The sequence below is a fragment of the Melopsittacus undulatus genome, chromosome 3 (assembly GCF_012275295.1).
Source record: "Melopsittacus undulatus isolate bMelUnd1 chromosome 3, bMelUnd1.mat.Z, whole genome shotgun sequence".
Taxonomy (NCBI): Eukaryota; Metazoa; Chordata; class Aves; order Psittaciformes; family Psittaculidae; genus Melopsittacus; species Melopsittacus undulatus.
In genome coordinates, this window is record NC_047529.1 from 78,905,029 (window position 1) to 78,926,769 (window position 21,741).

General features: G+C 38.7%; 1 protein-coding gene across 1 annotated transcript in view; it reads left to right on the forward strand.

Moving 5' to 3' along the window:
- The window catches only part of SYNE1 (spectrin repeat containing nuclear envelope protein 1), a 243,720-nt gene that overhangs the window by 158,301 nt on the left and 63,678 nt on the right, over positions 1 to 21,741 (forward strand). The window contains exons 98-112 of the mRNA XM_034060451.1: positions 2,722 to 2,856; positions 3,441 to 3,547; positions 4,327 to 4,477; positions 5,293 to 5,421; positions 5,580 to 5,735; positions 6,611 to 6,820; positions 8,158 to 8,259; positions 9,956 to 10,075; positions 10,623 to 10,823; positions 11,496 to 11,669; positions 12,019 to 12,150; positions 18,051 to 18,247; positions 18,942 to 19,074; positions 19,456 to 19,638; positions 21,320 to 21,469. Of these exons, the coding sequence (XP_033916342.1) occupies positions 2,722 to 2,856; positions 3,441 to 3,547; positions 4,327 to 4,477; positions 5,293 to 5,421; positions 5,580 to 5,735; positions 6,611 to 6,820; positions 8,158 to 8,259; positions 9,956 to 10,075; positions 10,623 to 10,823; positions 11,496 to 11,669; positions 12,019 to 12,150; positions 18,051 to 18,247; positions 18,942 to 19,074; positions 19,456 to 19,638; positions 21,320 to 21,469 (2,280 nt within the window). The remainder of the gene's footprint in view (positions 1 to 2,721; positions 2,857 to 3,440; positions 3,548 to 4,326; positions 4,478 to 5,292; positions 5,422 to 5,579; positions 5,736 to 6,610; positions 6,821 to 8,157; positions 8,260 to 9,955; positions 10,076 to 10,622; positions 10,824 to 11,495; positions 11,670 to 12,018; positions 12,151 to 18,050; positions 18,248 to 18,941; positions 19,075 to 19,455; positions 19,639 to 21,319; positions 21,470 to 21,741) is intronic.

Consider the following 21,741-nt stretch of genomic DNA (forward strand, 5'->3'; position numbering starts at 1 on the left):
TAATTATCCAGAGGCATAGAGCAACCTGTGCCCAGAAAAGGAAGGATCTTCCCAAGTTACACTGCAAGACAAAGAACATTGTAAAGACTGAGTTATATTTTCCTTAGATTACTATTTCAACATATCTGTTACTCCTGTGGCACAAAGCTTTTTAGAAGCCACTGTGAGATGCTGTGACTTCCTTGGAGCAATTTCAGTTTTTCTTCCAATTTTAATTAATGAATGTCTTAACATGGAAAAAGGGATTTGGAGACCCAAGTTCTTTATTCATAAAATGAAGCAGTGAAAATAAACAAAAACCTGCTGGATCAGGAGTGTTCCAGACCCATTGTTTCCAAATATAACATTTTTCAAGCACTTTGAAAGATACACAAAACATTGCATTGTTACTGTTAGCTACTAAATTCTGTGACTTAGGGGCAATAAAAAGAAATAGACTCCTTAAAAACACCCAAAGAAGTAGAATGGATTCTGCAGAAAAAGCAAAAACAAAACTCAAAAACCAATGAACAGATAGATTCTCTGCATTTTATTACAAAGTGTCTGTGGGAGGGATGATTTAAGTTCCACAAGACAAATATGTTTGGGATAAATTTATACAATTCTAAACTCCTTTGAAAGATCAATTCTATCACATTTTCTTCAGAGATTTTCCTATTATTTCTGTGCTGGAGTGCATAGTCCCCAGGAATGACAGCTTCAAGCATTCATTTCCCTGGCTTTTTTAACTGTCATACAGTTTCGTCAGACAGAATTCAAATGAAAATACAAGTGTATTTTTTTTTAAAGTTGTATTCTGTGACTTGAGAATGATAAAATCTGATTCACAAATAATTTTTATCTCCAAAGCATGTACGATAACATTTGGAAAACCTCATTGCATCCACAATGCCACAATCCCTTTTACACTCTGCTATTGCAGGAACTGAGGGACTACTCTTTCTTTGCCTTAGTATAACTCCAAAACCATAGCTTCTCAACCCTCTTCCCAGAGAAGAGGAAACTCAAAATATGACTGAAATCAACCAGGCTGCAATGAAGAACTAGATACTGGTTTCTAAAGGAATTTACAAGGTGAACAGGTATTGTCACTAGAAGCAGATTTATTTTTTTTTTTAATTTATGGAAAGAGTGGGGGATTTTCCTCATTTTTAGTAGGAAAAAAACCCCCAAAAAACAGATCCTCTTTATCCCTCCCATAATATTTTCTTTGCCTCATCTGATATCCTATAATCATATTGGTTACACACCAACCATATCAGCTTTTCTAGAAACCAGTTCTCACGAAGTGTCACAGTTTACCTGCAAACTCAATCCTTAGTGAAACAAGGCTATTTCATAGAGCAAGGGATAATAGTTCTTTCCATCTCTAGAGACCTGCTTGCTTGTTTTGCTCATCTTCAGTTTGTATCCTGTAACACTAATCAGTCCTTTCCAGTATACTCCTCATTCCCCAAAATTGAAATATTACACATAACTTCTACCATTAGCAAAGCTTTGCTGTTTGAGTACTTGATACCAGGGACACTGGTGGCAGAGATCCATCCCAGCTGTTATTATAAGGAGAACCAGGTGAGGCAAAATAGGTTTCCTCAGCCACTTTTGGCCTTGATGGTCCTTGCCTGATTTGAGACAAAGGCTGTCTGAAAGGCAGAATGTGTTTTCTGTGTTGGAGAGCCTCATGTAATGTCTGAACCATTTGTGCTCTTACTCTATTTAGAGTAAGAACTGAATAACAGAGAAAACATGAATCCTACATGAATGAGATATATAGGCCAAAAGGGGAGAGGAATTAAGTCCCAGCTTTAGCTCTTGAAGTTTTTTGTTTGGTTTTTGTTTTTAAATACTAATAAGAAAAAGGCACAAACTCTACAGTCGTGTGCCTGCAGGCACAGAGAGGCATGTAAATCTAAGTAGCCAGACCTACAAGTCTGACTTTAGCATTAGAACTAGTATGTTAAAATCCCTACACTGCAATACATTATCTGTCAAATAATTCAGATTCGCAACCAACATGCATTTCAGAAGTCAAGAAGTTGATAAAGCATTCTTTGGGACAGTTAAGGCATTTGTGCTTTTTTGCTTTGCTTAAACAGAAAGCCTGTTTAATCACTCATGTTGGAAATGATAGAAGCATAAAGTGAAGGATCACTTGCTTTTGTTGTTCTATTATAACATTCTGTGCTTTCACTTCTCTTACTGTCTTTACTTTTCATGTTATATAACCTGTTACATGGCTGTGTTTCTGCCAGCCATGGAAGGAGCTACGTACATATTAATAAATACATTTTGGTCGGATTGTCAGCCAGCATTCTTATCTTTTCAGTTAGAAAAAAAAAAGAAAAAAAAGGCTTCAATTAAACTAAAAACCTGGCAGAAACAACCCCTTGATTCCCTGAATCACCAGTTACAGCTGCATCCTCCATTACAGATCAGCACTGGTTTTCAGAAGTAGACTTCAGAAACACATCAGTCTCTGATCTTTGGTTCACCTGGGTGCAGTGATGTATGTTTATTTTTACATTTTTAGGGATGCCTTCTTGCTACAATAACCAGTAAAAGTCAGAAATCAAGTAATTTCTTGCTTCAGAATTTATGAGAGCCAGTAGCTTGAGAGGTGGAAGGTGGAACTACATGTGAATTTGTGTTGATAAGCTGGACTTGCCAGCTGTCTAGCAGTATAAAAAAGATTTTGTAAAAGTCTTTGTTTTTCTTTTAAAGCAGGGATCGTTACAAGACAAGGAGGAGAGTGATCTAGACTTTGGTTCCTCACAGAGCTCCAGTGTCCAAGAATGGCTGGCACAAGCAAGAACTACCCGGTCACAGCAACAGCAGAGCACCCTGCAGCAACAGAAAGTTAGTGTTTTGCATTTCTTTTACTTCCATCTCAGATGTGCTTAAGCTGAGCCATTCTTGTTAATATTTCCACTGAAATCTTCAGTTCCTTACTCAGTGCTTTTGTAATGATACATCTAAGCTCACTATTTTATATCTGTTAGAGCCAGGCAGACAAGACTTCCTGACTTCCTGGTCAGATCACTTAATCACTCTGTACTTCCATTGTCCATCATTAGAATTAAACTGAATCAGCCCTTAAAGTCACTCTAAAGAGATGACAGTAATTCCTTAAAGTAGAAATCAACACTGTCTCTATAGAAGCTAAGATACATTACAAGGTGTATTGTGATACACAGACGTCCTCACTAGCTTAGGTTCTCGAAACTGCATTGCATTGATCAATTAGTTCAACAATACAGTTTATGTACCCATTTTTTGTGTCCCTGTGTAGAGTTTTTACACTGCTTTTTTGTGCTTGAACAAGCCATATCAGAAATAGCTCAACTATCTTTGCATGACAGTTATAAAATGCAGACATATCCTGCCAAAACAAAACCAATCTGTCTAAGGTTCATTTTGGTTTTTTTAACTTGCTCTGCTAGGAACTGGAGCAAGAGATGGAAGAGCAGAAGAGTCTGCTTCGGTCAGTAGCATGCCGTGGAGAAGAAATCTTAACACAGCATGGTGCTCCAGAAGGTGTATGTATAAGGTATGCTTTCATGTGTTCTTCTGCAAAGTAAATTTTTATCACTCTGCTTTGTCATTCTTATGTTTACATCCCCTTCTGCATATAATACTATAATTTTTGTTTTATCATTTTTATACAGCACCTACTGTACTGGAGTCATGGTTTACAGTTCAGGGGCCTGATAATATAGTTATACAAGCTGTTTTCTGCTAATAGATCACTTCAGCATTTTGAAATTCTTTTATTCTTACTATCAAGCATCATACTAAAATTACAAACTAGTAGGGGTCAGTAGACAAGCAGTGGATCAGTTACTGTAACTTCATGGTCCAGCACTGGTGTGTGAATCATAGCTAATGTTTAAAACATTGTAGTCTGCCAAAGTCTAGACCATAAAGGCAGTTCATGAGGCAGCAGAACCAAGACTTAATGCATAGGGAATTTAAGCTTTACTCAGTGTGTTTTCCTCAGCATTTGTGCTAATTCAGTGTTGTGGTTTATTATAATGCCAGAAAGTTCTTATCTCCTCTCTTTGAGACTTCCTTCTGTTACATGATCTTACACTATGTAAATAAACACAAAAATTAAACTGTTAAAGACAAACTTCACTCACTGTTTACCAAAGCTAAACTTGTATTTCTGGCATTTTGAGAGAGGAGGTGCTGAAGTCAAAAAAAGTCAAAACTTTAAAAAGTATCATCAAATTTAAATGTAGAATTTCCTAATTGAAAGATGAAATAAAGACCTTATATAGTTAGAGCTTTTGTATTTGTTAAACTTCTATGCATCTTCCCGCTCAGTGAGAAGCCTGATACACTTTCTGAGGAATTGGTCTTGGAAGGTGAGAAGCCATCATCTGAAGAACAGATGAAAGTGAAATGGGAAAGCCTGAACCAGGAATTCCATACAAAGCAGAGATTGCTGCAGAAAGCTCTGGGACAAGAACAGCTGGTAGCTATTTTTAATGTCTCTTTGCATTTTCTCTATGAAAGCAGTTGTCACAGCATGAAGTACAGTATGTCCACAGAAGATATATTAAGGTGATGTAGTTAATGCAGAGAATGTGGAACAAATTATTTTTGTGACATCTTTAAAAAATATTGAATATTGGCACTAGCACTGTTCTCTTTCCAAGTGGTTTGAATTGCCTACCACTGGGGCTCAGACAAAATTTTGACCAACTTATCTAACACGGGATAATTCTGTAACAAATTGGAATTGACAATATTCTGGCAACAACTTAGAGGAAAAACTGATATTTGCAGTTAGATTGTATTGGTTACACTCAATTCTTGACCTTAGTGGTTATTATGTTACAAAGAAATAAGCTATTTTGACAACAGAATTTTTACTGAAAAAAACAGGGATTAATCAACTCAACCAGGGATGATACAAGATCTATATTAACACACATCCTGAATTTTATTACTAATACACCTAGGGTCTATTCTTTATATAAAATTACATTGAAACCCGCTCCCGAAGTTCTAAATATCTTGTCTTCATTAAAAAAATAATTAATTTTTCTTTTAAAAAAGAATAAACCAAAACCCAAGTAATTACTAATTCTAGCCACAAGTATTTATCATACAGTTCTAGTGAACCTCCTGTGATCAGTCTTTTATTCAAGATACTCATGACACAGAGCGTTCATGGGAGAACCATAATCGTTATTTTGTGATATCCTCAGCAGTAGAATCTGTATTGCTGAATTTCATGCCCTGTGTATGGGGGAAGCATCCTAATTAGTACATCTCTCTCAGCAGTTTTATAACAGACCAAACAGACTGATATCTGGAATGCCTTTGTATAAGAAAGAACAGGATGAAGCTAAATCCTCCGTGTCACCTGTACTGGTTGAATTGAATCAGGTCTTTGAAGATGTGTCATCTGAGGTAACCTTTCAATTGTCTTTACACCTATCCTCCAGCAGAGCCACATTTACAATGAAAACTCCTCTAGCTCCCACCTGGAAATTCAGCCCCCTCACAGATGTAAGATGTTAGAGTATTTTGTACTTCTTCTCTGGACTTCTCTGTTTCTTTTTGCCCAGGTTGGACAGGCAGAAGAAAGCCTGCATCTTGAACAGAAGATGTATGATGGTGTCACAGCCGCATCCTTGTGGCTAAATGGCGTGGAAGAACAGGTCTTTGTTGCTACAGCTCTGTTGCCAGAGGAAGAAACAGAAACATACCTCTTCAAACAAGAGGTAAGGGATCCATGATTTGGACTTTAAATTGCCAGTATGGGTGCTTTTTATATAGTGTGTAGAGAGAAAATACTAGAATCCTGGGTAAGAGACTGTTACTGTCATAATCTCTGTGTAACAACAGTATCCTGATAGTGGTAGAACTTTATTGACTGTGTAGAGGATGTTGCAGAAAGCAGCACCTGATCCAAACTTTGCCTAGTTGGAAGAGAAATATAGTCTTTCTTAGGTTTAACTTCTTTGCTAAGTGTTAGCAAACACCATACTGTTGAAGTGAAAAAGAGGGAAGAATGCTCTGAGGTACAGAAATAGCTACAAATTCATTGGCATGAAAGGGGGGTGGAGGGGAGAGGAGAACAGGAGAAGAAGGGAAGGGAGAGGCCATAGGACAAGGGGTGATGGTTTTAAAGTAAAAAAGGGTACATTCATATACCATACAAGGAAGAACCTGTTTACCATGACAGTGGTGAAACATTGAAACATATTGTCCAAATAGGGGATAGATATTCCCTCCCGGAAATATTCAAGGTCAGGTTGGACCAGAGCCTGAGCAACTTGTTTATGCTGAAGGTGTCCCTGCTCATGGCACTTCTGCCATGGTAGACTGGTCGACTTCAAAGGTCCGTTCCAGCCCAAACCATTCTATGTTTCTACATCATTTTGTTTCAACACTTCTTTTCCTCAGAGCAGTCTGGGGGCTTTTTACTATCAAAGATAGTGTAGCTGCATAGCTTTGCTTGGTGTGTCTATATTAACAATATAAAAAAGCTTCTTTTTCAGTGCAGAATTGACAATGCTTATGGCTGTATGTTTGCCTGCTTTCCAGAATGTCTGATTGTCACATTCTTCACTTTTTTTGTTTTCTGAAAAAACAGTCTCTTGTCAAAGAAATCAAAGAAATAACAGAAGAAATGGATAAGAACAAGAATTTGTTTGCACAGTTATTTCCTGAGAATGGTGATAATAAGGGTATTATACAAGACACTTTGGATTGTCTCCTGGGAAGACTGACATTACTGGAGTCAGTAGTAAACCAGAGGTGCCATCAGATGAAAGAACAGCTCCAGCAGACAGTGACTTTCAAGGTATGATGTCTATTTGAAGGAATTGAGGGGTACACATCAAATGGGAATATAAAGGATGTGATTCTCAAAGTAAGAAGTTTTGGTACCAAATCAATGAACAAGGTTGACACAGGTTTTTACTGAAAAGTCACACTACTTCTTAAGCTTTGCAAAATTTGGTACCCAAATCTGATCCAAAAGTTAAACTCTTTGATAGAAGCTTTCTGCAACTCATGCGATTACTTTAAAGTGATCATTCATCCCATGTTTTCTCACCCAGCTGGAATTACATAAAAGGAAGTACTTGACTGCTGTTCTCAAAGGAGAAGTAGCAACTTGACTGTTCCACTCTATAGATTTTATAACTTCATAAATTATAGAATACACTGGTTTTATTAGCTGAGATAGGGTAGACGGCATAGTCTTGATTCCCACCTTTCTTGATCACCTTTAAGCCACCCTGTTACTCTATAAGAGCTTGTATCTCAAGCCATCTGTATTGAGCACAGCAGGAAAAAAAAGTGGAGAAATATGCACTTTTAGAAATCTTTTAAAATAGCATTTAGAAAAGCTTTCAAATCTTACTTGGTCTCTATCTTCTTCCCTATTAGTATTATATACAGCCTCCCCTGTGGCTTAGTTTTAATGAAAATAAACGTATTTTTCAATGAAAGGCCTTACTTTGCTGAAAAAAGACAAGTTGATTAGAATCCTGTGCATTATTGTTGTATTTTAGGTATTTAGTATTTTAAAAATTTACTGCATGAAAAAATATATATCATTAATTCACCCCTTATATAATTTTCCTGATAGTTTTCTATTGGGATGAATACATAAAAAAAAGATTAATAGACTGTAACTTGACAAAATTGTTGAATAATATTTGTGTGTCTAGTCTGATAAGGTACTTTAAAAGTTATAATGTGTAGTTAGCCTTGCAGTGTGTTGAAGCCCTATTTATTTCTTTTTATATTTGCTCAAGTTCCTAATGAAAAAACTTGCCTTAAAAGTAAAACCTAACTTGTTTACAAGTGTATGTGGTTGAATAAACTACACAAGAAAAACGGATTCTTTGTTAAATGAAGCTGATGATCATTGCTAATTAATTATTTAATTGTAAGGCAAAAGCAGAGCTGTGCTTTGTTTTGAGTAGGAGTCTCTTTGGCTTTTAGCTCATTTATAGCTAGCTATGGCTTTTCATCAATGTTAAATGTTTTGCACTGTCTAACTGTGATGCTTCCAATTTTAAATTAGTGCGGCTGTTGTAAAATTGTAACACTTTAAACTTTTTGGAGCATAAAATATTTTTCAGTTTCGTTGTGCTGTGGTTGGCTGTAATTTGTTGTTGTCCCCTGCAGAATGATCTGAAACTCCTGTTTACATCGGTGGCTGAAAACAAATACTTAGTTTTGCAGAAACTAGCAGAGGCAGCTGAGAGACCAGAAACAGAACAAATGCAGGTATTACCCAATATCTGTTACTTTGGGAGGGGAGAAGAGGTAAAATTTCTATTCGAAGTCTAAATGTATTCTACAGAACAGTTTCTTTTGGGGGGTGAACAGATGTGTTCACATAAAATATACAAAAATGAGTACTTCCAAGAGTGTACTATGTGTTTATAAATTTAAAAAAATCCAACCAAAAACCAACACAGTATCTTTCTTGTCTCCGTATCTGACTTAGTTATGCATACACTGGGCAGTACAATGAACCAAAAAAAGTCTAGTTTGATTAAATTATTTGGCTATTATACTTTATTAAAAACCAAAGGCATTATTTTTTCTGCACTACTTTATAGTAATATCTTGACTATTATTCATTTTAATTTAAAGCAATAATTGTTTTTTTTTCTGTATCGGGGATTCTCTGATGAATAATTAATTATTAATATGACAAAATATATCCTGATTTCTTGTTTCTGTTTTGCACATAAGAGAAGGTAAAGAAGTATGCTTAGGGCTATTTTCTGCAGATGTTACTTGTTACCCAAGACCTGCTGGTGTCTGGTGCCAGCAGACAACTAAAAGGAAGAGGTTTGTCCTTCAGCTAAACTGAAATACTGGGCTTTATATAACTGATAATGAAATTTTGAAGGAATTTTAAGACTCCTGTATGAATAAGAAAGCTGGCACTCTGTGTCTTTTTTCTCTTTCTTCCTTGATGCAAAAGATTGGCAGAAGTTTATCTCCTGTATCATTAATTTTACTACCAAATAGGAAAAAGCATGGTAACAAAAGCAACCAAATTGATTTGGTTCTGACCATCTACCTTGGCTGATAAAACATTTAAATTTGAAAGTTTTGCTTTTTGCTCAAGATATGATTGCAAGGTAGAAATAAGGCCATTAATCAGCCATGTAACAGCTGCATGAAGTGTAAGTTTAGTCACTGTATTGTGCATACTCTGCATTACTATGAGTCAGGTGTTCTATTTGCATATATAGTTTAAGCATGTTTGGGTAGGCAGTATCCAAGGGCCTTCACAAAGGACTAACAACAGCAATCTATAGTGCTTTTATCTTTGTTATAGCTGCATGCATTTTGTCAGCAGACTCCTAGGCTGAAAGACTTAAAAAAGCTTATCCCTTCCATTGAGAAAAGTCAAGTTATCACCTGCATACATATGCAAATACCAATCTGTGTTCTTAAGTTATAGTTTTCCAAGTGCAAAGGGGATGTATAAGTAATTTTCGTTGACAGTAGTTTTGGTCCTGAAAGGGAACTGTGCGCAGTTCTTCACTATCCTCCATGTCTTCTGCTGTGATGATCGATTTCTTGTTGCTCGGATATGACAGGAATGACTGTTAATAAGGAGAATGCTTTAAAAGGAGATGTTAGAACAACTAATAATCCTTTTGTGCCTATGCTGTGTACTTAAAAGCGTGGAGCTTCACAGCAAGGTTTGGTGTAACAGAGTGCATGATACTAAACCAGATTGTTATTAAAAAATAATGCCATATTGTATTTACCTTTAAGAATCAAGCTGGGTTCTCCCAGCTTTGAATGAATACCATTTCTTTATAGTATCCTTCAGAATTTTGGCAGATTAAAGGAATGATTAATACTTTGGACAGAAAACAGAAAAGAATATTACTGTATGGCAGTTACGGTGCTGTCATTAAACCTTAAAACTAAATGATGTCATTTTCAAACACAGGTCATACTGCAGGCAGAAGAAGGTTTGAAGGAACTAGATGCTGGAATCAATGAATTAAAGAAGCGTGTAGAAAAGCTACAAATTGACCAGCCTTCTGTGCAAGAGCTGTCTAAGATTCAGGTGTGAATCATAACTTCCATTCTAGACCTGTCTGGTGATACTAAAGCTATTAGTATGCTTCTTTTTATTGTTCATAAGGCAGTTCAGGAAAACATTTAAAATCATTTCAGTGTGTATAAAAGATTCACCTAGTTTTTCTACTTTTGCTTTATCAGATTTTCAGCCATCTCTATTATTAGCAGTATTAATCACATAAAAGCAGAAAAACATGGTTTCTTTCAGCTCTTGTTGACTCTTTGTTCAAATAGATAAAGATTCGCATGCTAACACAAATGTCTGCAGAAGGTTGACTGCTGTTTTCAAGTGTCTCATGATGTGAGTTTTAATTCTCTCTCAGATCTGTCACTGAAAAAAATAAAATAAAGAGGGGGATGAAAGGGGATAGATAGCTAAGTGTGACCTGAAACTGGAAATGTTCTGCTTTTACTAGAACCTGTCAAGTTCTTGCATACTTTCAGTTAGAGTCGGTCTTGAGTATACTTAAGTAGTAGGAAGACATGTGTAAAGTGTGAAATAAGAATCATCATTGTTACTTTTTACCCCCAAGGATAAGTATGATGAGTTGATGATGATCATTGGATCCAGACGGAGTGACCTGAACCAGAATCTGGCTCTTAAGAGGCAGTATGAACGGGCTTTGCAGGACCTGGCTGACCTGGTAGAAACAGGCCAAGAAAAGATGGCTGGTGACCAGAAAATGGTTGTTGCATCTAAGGAAGAGGTTCGATCACTACTTGACAAACATAAGGTAAGAAACTGTGTTTCAAGATTAATCATGACTGTAAGCGTGTACAAAGCAAATTGCTAACCTTCTGTTCCTAAAGGTTCATGAGCTTTTCAGAATGGTGAGCCAGTATTAAATCAGAATATATTAAAACTTTATGTATTTTCAATTGGAATCAATGGACTGTTCTGACTGAATGACTTTCAAATGCTCTGTTGAAGGTGAACTCAGGTAGATTGCATATTCTTCCTTATTCTGATAACAAGTTCCTGTTCTTGTCCTGTCATGCTACACAGCTGTTTCAACCACCACTCAGTTTTTTTACAACAAAAATTTACATTTTCTAACAGCACCACCAGAATATAACAAGACTTTTACGCATTCTTTTTATTAGGCAGATTTTTTTGCTGCTGCATACCTTACTTGAGCTATTTCTGTTTAGGGAATGAGAGTTAGGATGGTATTTGCATGGAAAGGATGACTGACCTGTTTCTTTAAAAAGGCCACTCCTCTTTTTAAATTGTGTGTTGGATTTTGTGAGATGTTGGTGGAGTGATAAGTTGATGTAATTCTATGTCTACAGATTCTTGATTGTACAACTATTGTCTGATAATGTTGTGTTACTGGTAATGAATTGAATAATAATTGCACTTTCTCTTTTTTTCCCTTTACCCACTCCACACCCAAATTTCTCAGGAATATTTTCAGGGGTTGGAGTCTCACATGATCCTGACAGAAACACTCTTTAGAAAGATGTGTAGCTTTGCCCTCTTGAAGGAAACTCAGTCACGTTCAGAGCTAATGACACAAGCTTCAGCTGTATTAAAGATGGCTCATAAACGAGGTGTGGAGCTGGAATACATTCTAGAGGTGAGAATTTCTCTGGTCTTTTCTGTACCACTGTTATGATCAACCACCAGAATATAATCTATAGCATTGATTTCCTGTGCTTGGACAGAATTGATGGGCATTAGTCCTTTTTGTCATACACACAGAGCACTGATAGACTACATGTAATATTTGCTATTTAATTGCTGTGACATTCAGGTGACACAAGTTACGTTCCTCTACCTTTAAAACAGCTGCTTAACTTTAGCTGTTATTTCTGTACATTCATAACCATGCAGCTATAGGATTTCAGATTGAGAAATCAGGTAATAAAAATTCTAGATACCCAGGTTCAATATTCACCATATACATGGATATTTTGTGCTTACAGACCTGGATGCATCTGGAAGAAGATTACCAGGAACTTACCAGGCAGTTGGAGTCTGTGGAAGGTAGCATCCCAACTGTTGGTTTGGTGGAAGAGACGGAGGACAGGCTTACAGAGCGGATTACACTTTTTCAGGTTGGTGCATTTTAGACATATTTTGTGGAAAAAATGGATGAAAGGGACCTTTGAAGGTCATCTAGTCAAGCCTCAAAATTGAAGGACAGTTGCCATGGCCTGGATCAGCAATGGCTTTGCAAACCTCAAAATACAGAGATGCCAGAGCTGAATCATAGAATCATAGAATAGTTAGGATTGGAAAGGACCTCAAGATCATCTAGTTCCAACGTCCCTGCCATGGGCAGGGACACCTCACACTAAACCATATCACCAAAGGCTTCATCCAACCTGGTCTTGAACACCGCCAGGGATGGAGCATTCACTACTTCGCTGGGCAACCCATTCCAGTACCTCACCACCCTTACAGTAAAGAATTTCTTCCTTATATCCAGTCTAAACCTCTGCTGTTTAAGTTTCAACCCATTACCCCTCGTCCTGTCACTACAGTCCCTAATGAATAGTCCCTCCCCAGCATCCTTATAGGCCCCCTTCAGATACTGGAAGACTGCTATGAGGTCTCCACGCAGCCTTCTCTTCTCCAGGCTGAACAGCCCCAACTTTCTCAGCCTGTCTTCATATGGGAGGTGCTCCAGTCCCTTGATCATCCTCGTGGCCTCCTCTGGACTTGTTCTAACAGTTCCATGTACTTTTTATGTTGAGGACACCAGAACTGCACACAATACTCCAAGTGAGGTCTCATGAGAGCAGAGTAGAGGGGCAGGATCACCTCCTTTGACCTGCTGGTCATGGTCCTTTTGTTGCAGCCCAGGATATGGTTGGCTTTCTGGGCTGTGAGTGTACACTGCTGGCTCATGTTCATTTTCTCATTGACTAACACCCCCAAGTCCTTCTCCGCAGGACGACCATGAATTTCCTTTTTGCCCAACCTGTAGCTGTGCCTGGGATTGCTCCGACCCCGGTGTAGGACCTTGCACTTGTCATGGTTAAACTTCATGAGGCTGGCATCAGCCCACCTCACAAGTGAGTCAAGGTCCCTCTGAATGGCATTCCTTCCCTCCAGCGTATCAACAGAACCACACAGCTTGGTGTCATCGGCAAACTTGCTGAGGGTGCACTCAATCCCACTGTCCATGTCACCAACAAATATGGTGAACAAGACCGGTCCCAACACCGATCCCTGAATGACACCACTCGTTACTGGTCTCCAGCCGGACATTGAACCGTTGACCACAACTCTTTGAGTGCGACCATCCAGCCAGTTCTTTATCCACCGAGTGGTCCACCTATCAAATTGATGACACTCCAATTTAGAGACAAGGATGTTGTGTGGGACAGTGTCGAATGCTTTGCACAAGTCCAGGTAGATGACGTCAGCTGCCCCACCCCTGGCCATCACTTTTGTAGCCCCATCGTAGAAGGCCACCAAATTGGTCAGGCAGGATTTTCCCCTAGTAAAGCCATGCTGGCTGTCACCAAGCACCTTGTTGTTTTTCATGTGCCCTAGCATGCCTTCCAAGAGAATCTGCTCTAAGATTTTGCCAGGCACAGAGGTGAGACTGACTGGTCTGTAATTCCCTGGGTCATCCATTTTCCCCTTCTTGAAAATGGAGGTTATATTTCCCTTTTTCCAGTCGTCAGGAACTTCACCTGACTGCCATGATTTTTCAAATATGATGGGCAGTGGCTTTGCAACTTCATTCGCCAACTCCTTCAGGACCCGCGGATGGATTTCATCAGGTCCCATGGACTTGTGTACATTCAGGTTCTTAAGATGGTCTCGAACCAGATCCTCATGTACAGTGGGCCCAAGGTCTAGGTTTTCACAGTCCCTGCGTCCGCCTTCCAGGACTCGGGTGCTGCGGTCAGAGCCTTTGCCAGTGAAGACCGTGGCAAAGAAGCCATTCAGAACCTCAGCCTTCTCCAAGTCCTGTGTAGCCAGTTCTCCCGAAAGTTTACAGAGGGGGCCTACATTGTCCTTAGTCTGTTTTTTAGCTGCTACATACCTATAAAATCCCTTCCTATTATCTTTAACATCCATAGCCAAGTTTAGCTCCAGTTGGGCCTTAGCTTTCCTAACTTGGTCCCTAACTACCCTGACAACATCCCTGTATTCATCCCAGGCCACCTGTCCTTGCTTCCACCTTTTATAAGTCTCTTTTTTCCTGTGAATTTTTCTCAGCAGCTCCTTATCAATCCAAGGAGGTCTCCTGGCCTTCCTGCTGCACTTCCTTCTAGTCGGGATGCAACACTCCTGAGCTTGTAGCAGGTGATCCTTGAATGTTAACCAAGAGTCTTGGGCCCCGTTGCCCTCTAGGGCTATATCCCATGGAACCTTGCTAAGCAGGTTCCTGAAGAGCCCAAAGTCTGCTCTCTTGAAGTCCAGGGCAGTGAGCTTACTGCACGCTCTTCTCACTGTCTTGAGGACCTCAAATTCGACCATCTCATGATCACTGCATCCAAGACTTCCGTGGAGCGTCACATTTCCAACGAGCCCTTCCCTGTTGGTGAGCACGAGGTCAAGCAGGGCACCTCTCCTCGTTGGCTCCTTTATTGCTTGCAGAAGGAAGTTGTCTTCCACACAATCGAGAAACCTCCTGGATTGCTTGTGCTGGGCCGTACCGTCACCCCAACAGATGTCAGGGTGGTTGAAGTCCCCCATGAGATCAAGGGCCTGTGAGCATGAGGCTTTTCCTATTTGTCTGTAGAGTTCTTCGTCCACAGGTTCCTCTGGATCTGGCGGTCTGTAACATATCCCCACAGTAATGTGTCCCATTGCCAATTTCCCCTTAACCCTGACCCACAAACTTTCTGTTAACTGATCACCTGTCCCCAGACAGAGTTCCATACTCTCCAGCCTATCCCTAACATAAAGAGTTGCCCCTCCCCTCCTACCGGGCCTGTCTTTTCTAAAAAGCCTATAACCTTCCATTCCAACACTCCAGTCAAAGGAGCCATCCCACCATGTTTCGGTGATGCCTATTATATCATAGCCCCGTAGATGTGCCCACATCTCTAATTCCTCTTGTTTATTCCCCATGCTATGGGCATTTGTATAGAGGCATCTAATCCGAGCTCCAAATGAAGCTGGCTCAGTGGCTGGAGTGGCTAGAATATTACTACATTGCTCAGCGTATTTATTATAGGTGCTGGCGACTGACTGGGTGTGTTGGGATGGAATGATGCTCCCCTCCCCCAACACAAGCTGAGCTTCGGACCAACTCCAGTGCTGCACCACTTATACTGAAAAAGTTTTCTTTAATGCCCAATGTAAACCTTCAACTTTCAACTTGTCATCATTGTCCTTTTTATATTGTGTGGCACTTTGGAGGAATATTTACCTCTATCATCTTTCTAGTTGTATTCGAATAGCTGTAGGTCTTTGCTAGACTGGCCCTTAGCTTTTTTTTGTCAGTCAAAAATAAGCACTCCTCCCTTAGCCTCTTTTTAAAGCACATGTGCTCTAAGTCTCTAAACATCTTAATAGCTCGACACAAGACCCTGACTACTTCCTTATTCTTAAACTGGTGGGAGGTGGGAGCAGAGCAGAAACAGATGCACTAGATGTGGCCTCATCAGCACCATGCACATAATAAAATAACTTATATAGGTGGTTATAGTCCTGATGTAGGCCAGTGCTGTGGCTTGCCTCATTTGTAATGTCTTGGTAATGAAAGATGCCAGGTTAAATATACTAGCCATTCCCTTCCTAACCTGTAGTGAGAAACAGGGTTAGCCTGCCCAAGGCACAGAATTTGTGTTTCTTTTTGAGCCTCCTAAGGTTTCTGCTGCCCCAACCTTAAATTTATCGAAGTGTCTGTAGACTAATGTCTGCCATTTTTTGTCTCAGCCACTCTCCCTACGTTACTGCCCTCAACAAATTTACTAAGGGACCACTCGCTGTCATCAGCCATGCCATTAATGAAGATTTTGAAGATGCTTGAGCTCAAATATCAATAATCTCTGTGGAGTACTCTGCACATTACTGGTAGTAATGTCTGCCAGCTACTGGTAGCTGATGTCTGCCAGCCAGACATTAAGCCTTGGATCTCTAGTGTTTGAGACTGGTAACACAGCTAATTTTCAAACCATGTAACAGTACATTTATCCAGCCAACATCCTCTCCACTTCTAGAGGAGGGTCAAAGGGTACATTGGAGATATTCAAGGCCCACATGGACAAGTTCCTGTGTGATGTACTCTAGGTTACCCTGCTCTTGCAGGGGGGTTGGACTAGATGATCTTTAGAGGTCTCTTCCAACCCTTGGGATTCTGTGATTCTGTGTGAAATTGGTCTCATTCACAAAGACAGTAATTTTGTCATAAATGTGGTCAAGTTAGTGAATCCAAGTTGAATATTCCTGATTACCTTTTGGTTCTTTTTGTCCTTGAAAATGGATTCCAAGAGCATGTGCTCCATGATCTTTCCAGAGAGCAAGGGGAGGCTGAATAGCATGTGGTTCCCTAAGTTGCCTTCTCAAATGGAACAAAAATTAGTAATTTAAATATAGGCTTTCTACCACATCCTGTTTTTTTGGTCTGTTTTCAAAATGAGAATTTTGGTCTAGTGTTTTGTCTTTGTCTTGTTCTGCACCACACACTTTGGTTGTTGGGTTGTTTGGTTTTTTTTCTTGTTTTGTTTTACAGAAAAATGTCTGCCAGTTTTTCTTGCAAATTGACTTCTTGTCTACTCTGAATTTATGTGTACTGTTCTTTTACCAGATGGCTTTCTGCTTTTGCAATGATATGAGAACTTAAGAAATCTATTCTGTGGGGGTCTTATTTTGGTTTTCTTTAATGCTAAGCATTTTGTGTGTTTCCTGACCCTAAATTAGTTTTCCTTTGCTTCTCTTGCCAGTAACATAAATTAGGTTATTCAAATCCAGATTCTTGAACTCTGTTATGGCCACATTTATGTTGAAAATCCATCCCAAGTAGTTTATTATTATCTTTGAATTTTTTATGCTACTCTCTAGGAGTTGTACATTTATTTGTGTGTATATATGGTGTATGGAAGTACACACAGACACATATATAACATTCTGTTCAGTTATTAGAGCTCTATTTACATCAAAGTCAAAATAAGAAGAGTGATAGAAAGGTTGTGACTTCACCATGAAACCACTAGTTTTTTATACTTCAGATTATTTTCATCGGAAATTAAAAATGGGGATGCATGTACATTTTGTGCTCAAGCTTAGTGAAATATACAGATGTTTTTAAAATCCATACTATTTGTGTAATGATAGTGGAATTTGGCAGGTATATATTTGCCCACCTACAAATCACCATTTGAATGAGATATGTCTCTGCTCCAGGTTGGATTCAGGCTAAGACTGCTAACAGCCTTTCTTTTTCAGTACCTTGTTTGCTTTCTTGTGCCATAACAATTGGCTTCTTTGTTCAGTGATTTAGAAGGATGGGCCATCTCTTTTGTAGCAGTGAGTAGCAGGATAGTAGATCAGTGAAAGAAGACTTGGATGACCAGAGAGCTGAATATAGGCATTAGAAGGGCTGAAGAATAGCCACTATCTATAACTTGATATTGAACACCTTTAGCTTTCGTTGTAGTAATTTTCAACAGATGGTAGACTAAGTTCTGACATTGTAATCAATTTCTCTCAGAAATGGTATTGCCCCACAAAGATTCTTTTGACATTGTTATTTTCAGATGTAAATTATCTACACCAAGGAGGAGTTCATAATAAGAAGATATTGCTGGACATCTTGAAGTGTGTGTGTGTGGGGGGGGTGTTGTGACAGCACATTCAGATGTTGAGCAGGTTACATGCCTGATGGTTCACAGAGTGTTCTAGAGCTGGAGAAGACTGAAAAGAAAATGTGCTGTGCCATGGTGATATTGGATGTACTACAAAAAAGAAGTGAAAGACAACTGAATGTTGAGAAAGTGTGGTAACAGAGACCTGCAAAGCTATCTAACCATCTCCTCTTTTATTACAGCATCTGAGATCTAACCTGAGTGAATACCAACCTAAATTATACCAAGTTCTAGATGATGGAAAAAGGCTCCTTTTTTCTGTTAGCTGCTCAGATCTTGAAAGCCAACTGAACCAACTAGGAGAACACTGGTTAAGTAACACCAGTAAAGTTAGCAAGGAGCTTCAGAGGCTGGAGACAATACTGAAGCACTGGACAAGGTAATGCTGATGTAATGGACAGTATAAACTTCTCCACCTTTGGTGTTCAGTTCAAAGTAATTTTGAACCCAGAATTATTAGATTCAACATTTTAAAAAAAGTACTTTGCATTGTATGTGATAGTTTGACTTCTCTACAATATCCTACTTTTGTTCTATAGAATTGCTATCATCCTCTTTCATTTGCTATAGAACATGTGTGATATAACAGCTTGTGGGAGGAAGTCAGAAGATGCCTTATTTAGATGACTAATTTAGAAGCTCCACGTGCATACAGGTTGATGAGAAAGCATGTGTGCTTACCTAAGTAGCATGAGTAGCCTCATGGTGTTCTGGTAGGGGCATTACCACTGGAAAGCAAACTCTGTTTATGTGCGTAGGGCATTGTTACAGTTTGCCCAGATGGATTTGTAACCTAATTACTAGTCCTTCATTAAACTTAGACTTTCCTAAAAGCCAATACAAAGGCACTTGTTAGGAATTGTGAGCATAATGGCTGAAATAAGAGCTTCCTGACACCATGCCTGTCTTTAAAATTAAATCTTGTTGTTTTGTGAATTTTGATAAAGGAAATGAAATATTTTTATTTTTACATCAATTCTGGCATATTGTATCTTCTAATGTGGAGGAGAGACTGCTTAGTTGGAGGCAAAAGAGGTGTTGACTGTTACAGTTTTCTTTAATCATCTTTACAGGTATCAGAGTGAATCAAATGAATTGACACGTTGGTTACAATCTGCAAAAGACCGACTTGAGTTTTGGAGCCAGCAGTCTTTGACAGTTCCTCAGGAACTGGAAACAGTCCGAGATCACCTGAATTCCTTTTTGGTAAGTCATTCATGGACCTAGGACACTTTTTTTTTTTCCTCCAGTTACAAATAAACATTTATGCTTCCAATCATTTAAGTAGTGAGCATGCAAAAAAAGTCGCAATCTGCTTCTACAGGTGAGCTGTCCTTCGAAAACCTGGTGTGTATGCACATTAAGTACTTCTTTGCCATTTGCAATCATTTAAAGCTTGATGATTCTGAAAACAGTTTTATGGTTGAAGACAATTTTTTTCCTCACTTGATCTGAAGTATAGTTGGTAAACACTAACAGGAAGTATATTTTTTTTAAAGGGAAGGGAGGATATACTTAGCTTTCTGAGGTAAGGCTTTAAGTACAACAAGAAGTTAAGTATTTCCACAAAAATTATTCTGGTTATAGGAATTTTCAAAAGAAGTGGAAGCTAAATCATACCAGAAATCTTCTGTCCTGAGTACTGGAAACCAGCTTCTCAGGATGAAGAAGGTGGATACAGCAGCATTGCGTGCAGGTTTGTCCTTCATTGACAGTCAGTGGACAGAGCTGCTCACACAGATCCCAGCCGTACAAGAAAAATTGCACCAGGTAAGAAAGGCCCATGATGGCCTTTGATATTCCAGAAAATTCAGACTCTACAGTTGGAACTGCCTTTGGGAGATAGTTGCTCCTTTCCTTAGTTTATCCATGTGAGGCAGGATAGGAGCAACTTTATTTCTGTTTTAATGTGGAAAAGCTTACACTTCTATCTAAATCCTGCCTACCCATACTGTCTAACATCAATTGGTGTTAATTTCAGACTTTCACGGTTACATTTGTTGAATTTTAACCAAAGAACAGATGAACTTTTTTCAACATGTTGATATGTTTTTTGGAAAAGGTCATCCCTGAGCCCTGTCAGGTTTGGACAGTAGCTTCATTTAAACCTGTTCAAGTCAATACAAGACAAAGACATTGTGTAAGGTTTCTGTTAGTGTATATAGGAACATGAGGTTTTTTGCATGTGTAGTTCTGGAGTTTTTTTAATGCTATGATAGTGAATTATACTGGTCTGAAAGTTGGTTTAGTGTTTAGTTGCTAGGAGGATATCAGCATAAGCCATATCTTCCATTTGTAATTTGGAATGTTCTCAGAGTTAGTAATACAATTGTGATTTAGGGGGAGAGAGAAAGGATAACAAATGTTAACTGAGTCTATTATATAAAAGAAAATAATGTCATTCAGTAGTTCTCTGAACCATCTTGTAATGCAGAATGTGTATGTCTACCTAAAAATGTCATTTCTGAGTAACTGTTAACAAGCACTACTGTATCAAATGTTGAAAGTGAGTTTTTAAGAAAAAAAAACAGGTGCAATTTAATATCACCCTATTTGGAAATCAACACAAATGAATAGTAGTATAATATTACTTTCCATGGACCTATTCGTTAGTGTCGTGGTTTAAACTAAAGTCCCCCAACTCCCGGAGAGTTAGGAAGGAGAATCCAAAGAATGTAGCCCCCACGGATTGAGATAAGAATGGTTTAATTGCTAAGGCATAACACAAAACCCCTACTGCCATTTACTACTACAAATAATAATGATACAGCAAACAGCAAGTGAAAAGAATACAACACCCCACCAGCCACCGACCCATAACTCACTCCACCCTGCCTGGCTGAGCACCGCGTGCTCCCTCCTCCATTTTCCTCCCGAGCTCTACCCCTCCAGCCCTCTCTTTCCCAGTCTGCATCCTGGGCATCACGTGCTATGGTATGGAATACCTCATTGCCTAGCCTGGCTCAGGTGTTCTGTCTCTCCTTCCTCCCGGACTCCCCTCCTCCACCTGGCTGGAAAAAACCTTGAACAAAAACACCCTCAAAACATGCTCAAACCATGACAGTTAGCTATTTACAAGGACTGGAAAAGTGTAGCCTAAATGTTATCTTTTACATAAGCTCAATACAGAATTATGGAATAAGAATGCAGAACTTTAGGAATTCAGAAATGGAATCTTTTCAGTTTGTCCAGTTTCTTTGCACAATGAAAAATAGAAATAAAAAGCCTTTAATATAAACATTTCTTATTAAGATGCATGCAGTTACACAATATATCTCCTATTAAAACCTTTTTTTTTTTCCACTTCTTTTTATAAACATCAGTGGTCTCTTGAGGATGTAGAATAATATAAAATTAGAGCAGGTAAAGGAAATGTACTATGGTAATGCAAAATAAGGGGTTCTTATTCATTTTCTTCACAACACATATTTTAAGTCTGTTATCTCTACAGCTCCAGATGGACAAAATTCCTTCTCGTCATGCTATCACTGAAGTTATGAGCTGGATTTCCCTGATGGAAAACATCATTCAGGAGGATGAAGAGAATATAAAAAATTTAGTAGGACAGAAATCTATTCAGGATTATGTCAAGAAGTATAAGGTAGTGAGTGGAAATGTTACCTATTCGCCATTCAGTTTTTTCCCACTAAGTATATCTATATATATATTTAAAGTATAAGTGATTTAAGGAAAAAAAGAAAGCAAAAAACAAACCCTTATATAGTGGAGTGATTAGAAGTGTATAGAAGTTGGAATTGGTTGATATTTGATACTGTGGAAAAGAAAGCAGGGAGGAATAGTTATGGAAGGAATATAATTTTTAGCATGCTTACTAAATTTCCACATAAGTCCAAGGTAATATGCACATGATTT